Here is a 14,921-nt window from a genome sequence, read left to right as displayed (position 1 = left end):
TAATTTTGTACACGCTTCGTTTGTCTTTACTCTTTACTTTTTTTTTTGCCAACACAGAAGAAGAGACTGCAAAGCAAAACAGCAAGAACAAAAAAAAAATCCATTATCGGCCCAAGGAATTGTTTGTTTCATTAACTTGCAGAAATCCGAGTTTCTAATACGCAAGCATACATAAATGGTTTCTACTTTTATTGGCCTATTGGGTAAGTAGGATCAGCTAAACAGATTACAAAGTCCATATTGTAATATAATGCATATTTTCTGCTCAACAGATATACAATCATGGTGGGAGATACCGTGTATTTCGCATTTCTGTTCATTGTTTAGTTCCGCCTTCGATTTACCGGACATTGACATAGAGGTAGCTATAAAATACTTGAGTATGATGACATAAACTAAAGTGAATCTTTGATTTTGTAGGATCTCGAATCGGCGCTGCTCTCCGATGGTACCAGCGAGGAGGATCAAGTTGCCTTAGTGCCCGAATTAATTGTACGCCTTTTAACAGGCTGCGATGCGCTACAATCGGTAGCCAATGAGATTACACACAGCAACTATCAGATGTTTTTGCGCCGTTTTCTGCGTCAACAGTGTCGCCTGCATCAGACAGAGAATCACTTTGATACGGACATAGATTTCCAGTCGCTGCCCGTTCGCAAGCGTTTACAAATTCTGCACGATCTGTGCCACTTTCGTTTGGACTCTGTCGATGTGCAGGTCATACTCAGCAATCTAGAGGCGGACAGTTTGCGCGTTGAGCCGCTCGGCTACGACGCCAAGAACTCCGGCTATTGGTATTTCTACGGTACGCGACTCTATCGCGAAGATAAAGCCGCCGGCACGGGCAGTGCATCCGGTTCGGGCAAAGCTGCAGCTGCTGCTGCTGCGGCATTGAGTGCGGGCGCTGGTTCAAGTGGCAAAACAACCATTGGCAGCAACGGCACCATTTGGCAGGTCATTTGCTTCACCGAGGAGGATTGGCAGAACTTGGCAGCCAAGTTTAAGACCTCAACGAATGGTAAAGAGCGTGAGCTCTTCCAGATACTTGATGAGAACTTTCTGCCCAAATTGCCGCAGCTATTTCGCGAGCGTGAACGTCTGAGACGCCGCAAGTAAGTGAGCCCTGAATAAATAAGGATGTACCTGCATTTTCGGCTATATAATTTAGTTATTACATTAATGAATGTTGGTTAAATACTCATTTGTTCAATCTTTTCCATATTGCAGATTGCTTCAAGTGCGTAATTCAAGTCGCATACGGAATCTAGCCGAGTTAAAGGCACGCCAGGAAGAGGAACGCCTTAAGCGGGATCGTGAACGTGAAAGAGATCGTGTGCGTCGAGATCGTCAGACCTCTCAGCACTTGGCACCGCCAGCGTCTCAGTCACGCTCGCGCAGACGGTTAGCACGTCCAGTATTATAAGCAAAAAGCAAAAGAAAAACTAATGAAATAGAGGCAACGCAACAAAGTGGAGAGCATTTCACAATCATATTTTACATTGCGCTCACACAGACAGCAGACGACAAAATAATTAAACAATCAGCAACCACACACAAAAAAACACAGACAAAAACAAAACAGCACTGCAACAATTAAATAACACATGCACACGCGCATACAAGCATTGTTTAAGTTATTTGCAAATTAATTTCGAAATTGTTTTTGATTTGTTTATAATTTCTTAAACAAAAAATTTGCTTGCAATTTGTGTTGAAGAAAATTGTCATTAAATCGTATCAAATCAAATCACATTATCATCGACGCTTAAACAGCCAGCAAGCGAGAGACTGAGAGACCGAAAGGATATAACCAAATATATATAAAGAGGACCAAACAGAGATGAACTGAGATAAAGAAAATAAGAGAGAGAAAGAGATTCAGCACTTAATTTGAGTTTTGCCCATAATTTAATTTTGTGTGCGACAAATTGGTTGGATTTCGTTTTCAAAAAAACACTATGAACAATTATGTAAGCATGCTTTATATGATACTCCTATATTTGATATATATATTCTCGATATATATGACTAATTTTATGATTTACATTTACCATTTATTATTTACATTTATACCAATTTATTCCATTTAACCATTTAGCTTCATTCATGCTTCATCAACGAAACAATTAACACACAGACCTCAAAAAATAATCATGGCTGAGACTGTAGAAATCGTTTAAATAATATTCGATAAATAATTGAAATTTCATTTGCACATTTCAATGTAATATTACATAGCGAGTCATTGCATTAGCATATTAGAAATCAATGAATGTTAAGAATATAAGATATATTCGAAAATACTGTACAGTTTTTGCCAAGAATTATCGTATTACATTTAAGCGATTTCTATAGAATATTAAGATTATTTAAAAAAACATTGTTCTTTGCCAATTGTACTTATATTTATTTTCTTTTATTCGATTTGTCTTTAACAGTTCGCAATCAACATCAACGGCTAGCGGTATTTCAACTTACGCAAGCTCTCTAAGACGTACAACAACAACTAATTCGAGCGAATTTCTGTGCCACAGGGAAACCTTTTGTCTCTCGCCAGAAGACGATGACCAAAACGACGACGACGACGAGGAGACGACGCAAGACCAACAACAACAACAAGAGCAAGAGCAGCAACAGCAACCACAAGAGCAGCAACCGCAATTAGCAGAGCATCAGGAAGAGGAAGAGCAAGAGCAAGGGGAACAACAGCAGCATCAGCAAGAGCAACAGCAACAAGAGCATCAATTAAGTGCTGCGTCAGAAGCAACCAGATCTGATAAATTCCGTTCACCGGAACCGCCTAGAGAGAAATCACAAACGCCAGCGAAATTCAAGAGCAAGAGCCATCATCATCATCACCACCACCATCATCATCATCATCATCATAAGAGGAAAAAGTCCGGGAAGAAGCAAAAGAAACGTTCACGCGAGCATCGAGATCGGGATAAAGAGCATCATCACTATCATCATCATCGACGGCGACACAAGCATGCGTCTGAACTCGACGACGAGGACGCCAACAACAACACCGACAACAACAACGACCAACAAACAACAGCAAGCAACAGCAGCAGTGCAATACCCGCAATCGGTGTACGCAATCACACAAAGCGTCGTCACAGTCGCCAGCAATTGCAAACGCATCCCTCGACATCTGAGCCGCCACTTCACGCAACCTCGCTCAGTCCCGAGGACAAGGAGAACTTTTGTCGTCAGCTGCAGTTGCTAGATGCCAACTCGGCTGCAATCGCGGTTGCCACAAGCATTGCGGATCTGAGTCTGCCGTCGCCCGTGGCGCATGACAGCGAGGAGCAATTGCAATCGGAGCAACAAACAGCCGCAGCAGCAGCAGCACAGACAACGTCCACAGTTGTTGCCAAACGCGAGGAGCAGATGGCGCCAGCGGCGAATGTTAAGCTGCCCGGCCGGCAAACCAATAATTCCCTCAGCTCCCTAACGGGCAACATCTTTATACCGACGGGCGCTGCAACCGGCGGCGCTAGCACAAACCACCAACAGCAGCAGCAGCAACACAACAACAACAACAGCAGCAGCAACAACACATCAGCCGATAGTACACCAGCACGCTCCAAGAAGCAAAAGGCGGCCGCAGTTAGCTCAAGCTCATCGAGTAAAACGGAACGCAGCGCCAACAAATCGGAGGCGGTGAAAAGCAAGAAATCAACAGCGGCAGCAGCAGCAGCGGCGGCAGCAACAACAACAACAGCGACTGCACCGCCATCCTCAGCCGCCTCGACGTCGTCCACATCCAGCAAGGCGGAACGGCACAGTGGCGCCTACTCAGACAAGAGTGCCGATGAGTAAGTGAACGTCTTCCTACCTAATACTCCCCCGTTTTCCCCACCTCACCACAGTCCCCCCGCCACCACAGTCTTTAAGCCGATTGAATCAAAAACACAGTCCACAATCTAAAAACATCTAAGCTTAAAGATCATGCGATCCCTTGCTGCCACAACTGCTTGTTGTAGAGAGCATTAAATACGTGTTGAACCTAGCTGTGATTCACCAAACAGAATTAAGTAATAAACACCCTAAATTCAACATGATTTATTATTTATTTATTTTTTATTTTTTTGGTTTTACTAATTTGAATCACAGTATTGTTCACAGTCCATTTAGTATTTGCTTTAGATCATTTTTTTTTGTGTTATGGTGTGCTGTCCTCAGATTGTTGATTTTGTGTTGAATTAAATTTTGTTGTTCTGTAGTGTTTGTTGCATGTTGTATTTGGGAAACTGTATCATTAACTTTAGCACTCCGACTTTACCTTTTAACACATCACATCATCATCTTCATCAAACTGTATATAATATATCAATTGATTAACAATTTTTACCCATTGTTATTGTAAACTTTTGTACCTACCACTCAACTAAACAACCAACCAACCAAACAACATTTTGACTGTTTCATCATAACCAAAAATACCAAAAAAAATCGAAAAAATATGTAGCCATGTAAATAGTACCAACCGTAGCACCACCAACAACAAAAGCAGCTTTAACAACAACAACAACAACCACCATAAGCACGCGTCGCACCACAATCACAACTACAACAACAACAACAATCACAACCACTCTACGACGGATGCAACAGCAACATTAATTGCAAAAACAACAACGTCGCACGGAGCTCATACACCATCACACCATAACAACAACAACAACAACAACAATCACAATCACAGCAACACAAACAACAACAACCACAACAACAATAGCAATCACACACACCACCACCAGCACACTACTCATAGTCATATTAACAGTAATAAGCATAACAAACACATAACACACAGCAATAGCAACTACACATTCTCCTCCACAACAAACAACACAACAACGCCAACGAGCAACAACAACAATCACAACACACACTTAACAACACCCATAACAAATCTAACAACATCAACAACCACAAACACGAAACAAACAAACAACAATTCAACGTACAACTCCTCAAATCATGCGAATATTCTTAGCTTTACCGAAACGGAGGAAGTGCTACAAATCGGAATGCATAAGGTGCTCGTCTATGTGAAGAATCATCGGGATGCATGGCCCTTCATGGATCCCGTCGAGGAGGACATTGCGCCACGTTACTACTCCATCATCAGAAGGTGAGTAGCTCAACACAAATTTGTTGCCATTCTATACTAATTGATTTTATTTTCAGACCCATGGATCTGCTGAAAATGGAGGACAAACTGGACAGTGGAGAATACCACAAATTCAGCGAATTTCGTAATGATTTTCGCTTAATTGTGAACAATTGCAGATTGTACAATGGGCACAATAATGGTAACAGCTTGTGAAATATTTGCCTTTACATCTAATTCATTTTTTTCATCCACCCACAGAGTACACAGAGATGGTTAACAATCTGCAGGATGCCTTTGATAAGGCGACCAAGAAATATTTCGATAATCTCTCTGATGATGAAGACGATGATCCGAATTTAAGTTACCCCGCCGCCGATTCCAAGATGAATGTATTCCGCGAGAAATACTTCAAGAAAAAGGTGAAAGATGAGGAGAAAGCAGGCGAATCCTCGGTCAACTCCGCGTCCAGCAAACGATTGCCCGACAGCAGCACCGAGGAGGAGCAACAGCATAGCGATACGGAGGCGCCGGCGGAGGCAACAGCACATGCGCAAAAGCGCAAACGTAAAGAGAAGGATAAACGGCGTAAAAAGAAGACGAAAAGCAAGGTGGAGAGAAGCGCAAACAATGAGGATCTAGACACGGATGAGGAGGATTTGGAGGCAGAGCCACCACCACCGCCACCTCCAGCGCCGACACAAGCGGTAAAGAAAAGCAAAACCAATAAAGTACTTAAGGAGAAATCTAAAGACAAGGACAAAGAGAAAGACAAAGATAAGGAGAAGGATAAGGACAAGGAAAAGGAGAAGGACAAGGAGCTGGCGTCCTCGAGCAAGCGTGGACGCAAAGCCAAAGGCAGCAAATCCACACAGTCAAGCAAGTCCAGCAAAACACAAAAGACCAAAAAAGCAGGGAAAAAGTCAACGCCCGAAACGGAATCCGAATCGGAGCTGAGTGCGCCGCCAAGCGATCGTGGCGAGTCCAGTGACGATGAGGAACTGGCGTTGGCCAAGGTGAAATCGTTGGTGAAGCCAACGGCACGCACGATAGCGGCACAGAAGAAGAAAATGGTGCCGGCGGAGTCAAAAGTAAAGACACCAACGCCCGTCAAGCGACAGCCAAAGAGCAAGAAAGGTGGACGCAGTCGAACCAAAGGGGATCGTGATCTGGATGATCACGATGATGATAGCTCCATGTCGGATATGAATGTGAAGAAGCAGTTGCCACCAACAGCTGCTGCGGCGTTAGCTGAATCGGCTGCTGATCTCGAAGAGGACGACAATGATGATGATGATGTTGACGACGATGACGATGCGTCGCGATCTCGCAGCATGTCGCCCTTTAAAGTTGATCTTCACAAGAAGTACTCGAAGAGTGCACTCAACGATGATCTGTCCGAGCTGCTGACAACCGTCAAGAAGGTGACCAGCGCCGAGACAACAAAACTCAGTGCTCGTCACGAGGGTGATAAATCCGACCAGGATTCCGAGACAGATTTCATGTCCCTGGCCAGCTGCAGCAGCTCCGATGAACGACGACGTCGTCGCTCGCCGCACGTTGCAAAGCGTGGCAAGAAAACAGATTCACCGCCAGCCAAAAAGGAAAAGGAAAAAGAAAAAGAGAAGGAGAAAGACAAAGAGAAGGAGAAGGATAAGAAACGCAGCCAAGACAAAGAGAAGGATAAAGATAAAGATAAGGACAGGGATAAAGATAAAGATAAAGACAAAGACAAGGACAAGTCACGAAAGTCCAAGAAGAACTCAGCTGAGTCAGCAGCTGCTTTGGCTGCGGCTGCCGAGCAGGCGGAGCTGGAAATGTTGTTGCCCTTCATGGACAAATATGATGTGATCAAGTATCGACGCAGTCGAGCAGCTCTCAGTGGTTCTAGTGCATCCAATTCGTTGGCACCCTCCGAGGACTCCAAGTCGAACAGTGCCAAGAGCTCCACATCCAAAAAGAAGCGAGAACATGCGCCTGAGCCACCAGCGGAACACAAGCGTGGACGCAAGAGCAAGGAGCAGAAGCATGCCAAGGAAGCTAGTCGAGAAGTGGAGAAGCCAAGCAAGGCGGAGAAACGCGAAAAGTCAGAAGAGAAGCCTAAAAAAGCGGAGACGCCAAAAAACAGCGAAAAGCCACCGCGGGAACTGACGCCACCGCCAACGCCACAGCCTCCGCCAGTCGCAAAACCTGAGCCAACTGCTGGCAAAGAAGCGACAAGCAAGTCTAGTGGCACTGCTGCCACCGGAGCCAACGCAAGCAACGCCAAAGCCAAGGACACTGCTGCCAAAGCGAATAGCAAGAAACGCAATGCTGACAAACAAATGCCGCCGCCACCGAAGCCCGCTGATAAAACCAATGAAAAATCCGCTGGCAACAAGAAGCTGACGGGAAAGAAAGCGGCTGCAGCTGCACAAAAAGCTGGGCAAGCTGCGGCCAGCAACAATGCGAATCTGGAGGCTTTGGATGTGGAGACTGAGCAAACGCTGAAAGACATCAATCGTTGGTTGGAGCATACGCCGCGTTTCTCCGAATTCAGTTCTGCGAGCAATTCGCCATCTCGCTACAATCTGCTAGATGACTTCGATTCGGGTATTGGCAGCAAACTGGATGCGGCAGACTTCAGACGACCTGTTGCACTGGCTGCACCTAAGGCGGAGCTGGTGCCCACCAAGTTGGCGGAGGCCCTCAACGAGCTGGTCAGTGATACTACAACCAAACCAGGCGCCAAATCGGAAACGGAAACACTGCCCACGGCCAGCAGCGTAAGCAGCAGCTGTGGCACACCACCTCATTCGATGCACTCGGGCAACTCCATTGGCAGCACATCAGCTACGGCGGCCAGCTCTAGTTCCGCTTGCTCCAATTCCAATTCGGCAGTTTCTGCACCACAGGCGCAGACGGCACCTCCAGTAGTCAGTCCACCTGTGGCAGCAGTAGCGACATCTGCGCCGCCTGTTAAGACAAAGGAGCCGAGCACCACACAGCTGTTGTTGGTGCCGCCACCGCCACCGCATATCAAGCAACAGATGGCGAAGGAGGCGAAACGCAAATCGCTGAAGGAGAAACTTGCAGTCACAGCTCAGGCGCAACAGGCAAAGGCCAAGGCGAATGTGATGCGCACCATTGAGCGGTTGCAGCCAGGCAAGACCAAAGGAAATCTTATCCAGAATGTGAGCAAGACTGAGGAGACGGAAACGTTAGTCTCGCCTGTTGTTAGCAAAACCAAGGATCCCAAGAATGCGCTTATTACAGAGACTGATGATGGAGCGCCTAAGCTCAGCCTGGGCACAGTAATCAAAACGCAGGACTTTGCATTGGGCAAAACCCTGGAAGAGTTGGCGGGCAAAAAGCAAACGCAGGAATCGGAAAGCACACCCAAAGAGAATTCCGAAGATTCGACGGCTTTGTCACCAAGTAAGGAACCAACAAAACCTTTTGAGGCGCTCATGGAACTCAGCAAAGTCAGCAGTGAATTGTCCTCGAAGGCAGCATCGGAGGCCAAAGAGAAACCCGATTGGAGTGCCTGGCTCAAAGCGTTTGGGGGACCTAAGGTCAACAAGAAGTCCAGCGACGAAGAGAAACAACAAACGCCGCAATCCTTGGCACAGGATGACACACGCGTAGCACCGCCAGCACATTCACCAGCTGCTGGGGAGAACAACTTCTCGCTGCCAGTTGTGATGCGCACTCGGAAGCCCAGCACAGGCAGCACCAACTCGGAGCGCAGTTCCTTTAGCCAGGACCCTGACTCGCCGCGCATTGCTATCGATGAGCGGTATGGATCCTATGCGGCAGGTTCCTATACCTCGCCCATTGGTGCCTCGCCGATTGGTGCTTCGCCCATTATGGTGTCGCCTAAGCCCAACGATGACATGGGCAAACCAGCATCGCCGTATACGCTGAATGGCGCTATTAAGGTTGGCTTCTATCAGGACACCACCACGAAGAGCAGTCCGGACAAGAGCTGTAGTCCGCGCGAGATGAACTCGCCATATCCTCAATACTCGCAACACATTTACTCATCCGCTTCCTCGCCAAATGTTTCCACACCGGAACTGAGCGGCACTTCGCCTTATGGTGGTGGCAATAGCTATAATCCATCTGGCTCTGAGGCATCGAAGACGCCAGCATACTCCTCCACCTCACCGCTGCCCATCTACGATCAGTACAAGCAGCCGCGATCACAGGAATCTGATTACAACTCCTCGATGAGTCCGAGTACACCAAATCCGCATTCACCTTACCAGCAGCCACAGAGTTCGCCTTACACCACGCCGCACTCATCGCAGATGTCTCCTTATCACGCCCAGTCGCCTTATCATCAGCCCACACAGCATCCGCAGCAACAGCAGCAGCAGCAACCCTCGCATAGTCCGACAGCGCAACAGCAACAGGCGCTTAGTCCGATGCCCAGCAGCGTGGATTCACCTGCTTCCTCGGCAGCCACACAGCCGCCTACGCCGTTGGCGCAATCTCCCGCAGAGCAACAGCATTCGCCGTATCAGCAGCCAGTGTTGTCGCCCTACCAACAACCACAGCAGCAACAGCAACAGCCACAACAGGCGACACCTGTGGTGCCAGCACCTGTGGCGAGCACTCAACCAGCAGCAGCAAGTGTGCCACTTGCGGGTAAGTTTATTTGGATTATAGCAATATTAAGTTTTGCTCAACTAACTCCCCTTATTTTCAGCAGCAATGGGCAACAAGGTCTACACGCCTACGCACGACAGCTATCAGCAACAGCAGCAGCAGCAACGCTCGTTGTATAACCCAGCAACACTGATCAATCCGTTGCCAACTGCTGCTGCAGCCGTGGTGCCACCTGCGGCGCCTGTGGCTAAACCGAGCAACAATGATTGGAACTTGGCGCACAGCCTGTTGCCACCTAATCTGGGCAGCAATCAGGTGCCGCAACAACACCAGAACCAACAACAACAGCAGCAGCAATCTTTGGTACATCAACAGCAGCAGCAACAACAGCAGTTGCTTGGCATGAAGCCCAAGTATCCAACATACGCGCAGTATCAATCGACCAATGCAGCGGCTAATGCAGCTGCTGCTGCAGATATTGTTGACGCACAGCAGCAGCAACAACAACAGCAGCAGCAGCAGCAACAACAGAAGATTGTGCCACCCAGTTATGGCAGCGATATGGCAACCTTTATGCAGCATCAAATGCAACAGCCAGCGAAAACGGATACGCTTATCAATCCATTAAAGCGACCTAATGAGGAAATGAGTATGGATTATAGTGATGTAGGCAACAGCAATAAGATGCCCAAGCTGGATGAGAATCGTGCACAGCCACAATTGCTTGCTATGCCACCACAGCAACAACAACAGCAGCAGCAACCAACACAGCAACAGCCTCAGACTCAGCAGCAACCGCAACAACAGGCGCAACAGCAGCAACAACAACAACAGCAGCAACAACAGCAACAACAACAGCAGCAGCAGCAACAGCCTCAGGTGCAATCACAATCGCAGTCGCTGATTAACAAACAGCAACAAATGTTCAACAGCTTTTTGGGCTCGATGGCCTTTAGCAAGCAGCTGGGTACAATAGCGCCTGATAAAGCATTTGAGATGTACAATCGAGCTGCTGCTATGGGTTTTCCCAAGGAGTTTGCTAAAGATAATAACGCGTGCAACATGCAGCAACAACAACAACAGCAGCAGCAACAGGCTGCGGCAAACAAGCAACAAGCAAATCAGCAACAGCAGCAGCCACAAGCGCAGCCGCATCTCACGCAGTTGCAACCGCCGCATAATCTAAACTATCAGCAGCAGCAGCAACAACAACAACAGCAGCAAAAGCAGCAGCAGCAGTTGCCGTTACAGCAACAGGCGCCGCACAAGCCGCTTAACTATGGCAACAACACCAATAATCTGCAGCACCAACAGCAACCACAACCTGCACAGCAACAAGAGGTTCAACAGCAGCAGCAACAACAACAGCAGCAACATGCTCAACAGCAACAGCAGCAGCCACATAATGCCTACCAACAGCAACCGCAGCTGAATCACAACTATGCGCCAGCAACACAACAGACAGCTGCCGGTAAGCCAGCAGCAACACAGTCCGTTGTTGCTGGCAATAGCGAGAATAGCAACATGTTGCAGCATCTGACGGCAACTGCGCATCAGCATCACCTCAGCCAGACACATCATTTGGCTGCCTACAACAAGCCGACGCCGCCACCGCCGCAGACCTACAACAATCCATTGATGCATCCACTGGCCGAGTCCATGCTGGGCTATCCGGTCAATTACTTTGACAAGAACATGCCACCAGCTGCGCATATGTACAGCGCTGCTTCCAGTGCGGCAACAGCTTACGGCAATCCTGCACAGCAACTGCCTGGCAACTATGTGCCCGGCAGCAACAGTGCCGCACAGCCGCAGCAACAACCACCGCACCAACAAGCACCCGTTGCTGTGGCTCCAGTTGAAGTCAAGGCGCCGGCTAAACGTGGACGCAAGAAGAAGGCTACCACAACGGCAGCAGAAACAAATGCAAAGGCGCAACAGCAGCAGCAGCAACAACAGCAGCAGCAACAACAACAACAGGTGGCAGCGCAACAGCAACAGCAGCAACAAGTGGTTGCACAACAACAGCAGCAACAACAGCAGCAACAGCAGCAGCAACAACAACAGCAGCAACAACAGCAGCAAAGTCAACAGCAAGCAATGTCACAGTACAACATGCCGCAGATGCCAACGGCAGCAGCTGCTGCTCACGCTCAGGTGCTACACCAAGGCTTTCAGCTGTACGCGGGTCTCAAGTCTGGGGGTGTAGCATCGCCAGCCGCGGGCACAGCAGCTGCAGCAGCAGCAGCGGCCGCGGCATCTTCAGCTGGCGCTGCATCGACCACTCAAACGGCAGCGGATGCAGCAGCCATCTCGCTGAAGACGTCCACGGGTGCCATGGTGCCTGGCAGCGCCTTTAATTTTGGTCCCACACCGAGTGCTTTGGGACTGTACGGCGATCAGACGAGCAGCTATTTGGATCAGTTCCGTGAGGCATCGAATCCGTATTATATGCCACCAGCGCCGGCGCACAGTGGAGCGACGGCCAATCCGGCTGGCAATGCGGCGGACAAGAGTCAGAATCCACTGAATACGGCAGCTGGTTCATATCCATTTCTGGCAGCAGCACATCCCTCGACACGAGCGGCGGCAGCTTATCCATTTGCCGCCTCGCAATTGGATGCAAATTCGCAGCTATATCAACAGTATCTGCGTCGCGATGATTTCCACGCACGGATGATCTTCAATCAGAGCCTGTTGGGCAGTCCGGCTGCAGCTGCTGCTGCCGCTGGCTATGGCCAGCCACCGCCGCCGCCTGCCGCCTACAGACCCTCGGCGTTGGGCATGACCAAGCCATATGATATCAATCGACAATGGTTTTAGCAGTACGCCAGCGCCGCCAATGTAGACTTGCAGGGCGACGACTTGAATGCGTCATCTGCAGCAACCACAACGGCGGCGACAACGGCAACAGGTGGCGCATCAACCGCAGCAACAACTGCAGCAGCATCAGCAGCGACGGCTGCACAAACTCAGCGATGAAGAGATATCATCATTATCGAGCGGGCGGTGGCCTTCTTTTCATCATTATATATATAATTTCTGATCTGATATTAGGAAATATCTACTAATTAATTGCTGACTCGAATTCTAGTTTTGTTAGATTCGCGACGACTGTTTTCATTGTGTATGTGTGTGTGCCCTGAAACTGAACCCCCTCAAACTAAACCTCTTTGTGCCCTAATCCTAGTGTTAACTCTTTCGTGCTTCACTTCTTTTGTGCAATGTTTCCAAACTGTTTCCCACTGAGTAGTTCCGCCGCCTCCGCCCCCACTCCGTTTAACTGCACATGACACACCGTTCGCAAGTTACTTGGTAGTTTTCTTCATCTTAGAGCAGTCTTTAGTTGATAAGTATTTTTGTTAGATTATAAAAAACAAGTTTAGTTTGTTTAGAGAACGACAAGCTGGATTGAGAAACACACAAAACAAAAACAAAAAAATCGAACAGATTCTAAGAATTGTTTCAAAAAAAAGCTTCCGACTATATATCTTGTAGGCCTTTAGTTTTCAGAATTTAACTAAAAATGTAAATTAGCTATTATTATATTATATTATATATTATTACTATTATTATTATTACTACTATGTACTACTATTATTAGTTTTTATACGATCGTGCAGCGGGTAATTTGTTGAAATATTTATTAATATATTCCAAAAAAAAAACAAAACAAAAAACAAATCGAAAACAATACAAAAATTGCAAACAATTTTTAGTTCATAGAAAGCCAAACAAGTTGTACTATAAACTTTTGTTAATTATGCTAAGTATGGTCTAAACTTAAATCCAAAGTAAACAACAGAGATAAATAAACATTAACTCACACACACACACTAACACATTCATACACTCACACACTCAAACGTATATACTCATAGCTCGCATGTGCAACATTCCGCCATGATTTCAGAATCCTTTCCGGAATCATTTTCGCTGTACATACAAACACACAGAGTTTAAACAACAACAAGAACAACAAAATACACATCTCAAATTGTAGCTTTAAATGCTGTAAAAAGAAAATGAATGAAAAACAAACAAAAGAAACAAATTCAAAATATGTAATTTCAATGCAAGAGCGAAAAGCAAATGCAAATTTATGAAAGGTAAATGAAAAAAGTGTCTTAGTCGCTATTAACATAAACATAACATAAACATAAACACGAAGCAGAAAAACGCATATAATACAAGAAGAGAACCCCTAATTATACAGATATTTAATAAATATATATATATTTAGAAATACGAAATATTATGAAAAAGATAGTACGGAAAATGGAGAGAAAGAGGAGCGAACCACAATAAATATAAATATAAATTAATTAAGTTGTTAACGCTTATGTTTTGCAAAGGTAAATTTTAAATTTTATAATGATAAATAGTTTATAAAATAATGAAAACGAAAAACAAATCGGTACCTAGAGCATAAAGAGCAGCAACAAACACAAACATATTTAAAGAACCACAAAAACAAGCTAAACAAAATATTATATTAATAACAATTTATGTATAATCAATGTGCACATACACCAATGTGTGTGTGCATGTGTATACACACATATACATATGTGTATGTATTTGTAGTAAATATGTGTAAGTATGTACGATATTAGATGCAAACACAGAGAGAGACATACATACATATGTATATGTAGCTATACATGAATACAAAATAAATTACAATAAAGAATTATATTGCATATTGTAGAAATTCGTTAATTTAATTGCGACTACTACTAACTATGAGTACTCGCGACTATTACTAAGCAACTCCCGACTGACTGCCCCGCAAGCATCTCACAATTATTATGCAATTTTCAGCGCACGCGTTCATTTGCATACAATCGGTTATTGCGGATTGCGGTATAAGTTCCACCTTGATCATACCCTTCGCCATAGCCCGAGGGGCGCGGGGGCGGAGGTCCAGTGATATTACAGGTGAAACGACTTGAAACTCGTGCCAGCATATGGTCGGCAGGTCTTCTAGAAGAAAACACGATTCACGCTTTGAGTCTGGCATTTTAGTGTTGAAATCAATTGATCACTTTTAATTATCATTAATCGGCGAGCAAAACGAAAGACTTAGGCGACGAACGTCGTGCATTTGAAATGTAGAACGTGGAAAGTATTTCAACATTTCTGAACCGGGTAGTGAGAGGTTACCACAGTTAAGGCCCATTAAATGTAAAGTATGTGCTAACAA

General features: G+C 46.1%; 1 protein-coding gene across 1 annotated transcript; it reads left to right on the top strand.

Annotated features, from left to right (window-relative positions):
• Window positions 1-57: 57 nt before the first annotated feature.
• On the top strand, window positions 58-14,410 carry LOC132794177 (uncharacterized). The gene is made up of 9 exons (XM_060804460.1): window positions 58-203; window positions 273-361; window positions 421-1,112; window positions 1,228-1,401; window positions 2,439-3,821; window positions 4,475-5,143; window positions 5,200-5,324; window positions 5,384-9,754; window positions 9,819-14,410. The coding sequence occupies exons 1-9, from the start codon at window positions 176-178 to the stop codon at window positions 12,536-12,538; spliced, it is 10,251 nt and encodes a 3,416-aa protein (XP_060660443.1). The 5' UTR covers window positions 58-175; the 3' UTR covers window positions 12,539-14,410.
• Window positions 14,411-14,921: the final 511 nt, after the last annotated feature.

This window comes from Drosophila nasuta, chromosome 3 (genome assembly GCF_023558535.2).
Source record: "Drosophila nasuta strain 15112-1781.00 chromosome 3, ASM2355853v1, whole genome shotgun sequence".
Taxonomy (NCBI): Eukaryota; Metazoa; Arthropoda; class Insecta; order Diptera; family Drosophilidae; genus Drosophila; species Drosophila nasuta.
Note: the sequence above shows the minus strand (reverse complement) of the source record. Positions and strands in the feature narration are given on the sequence as shown.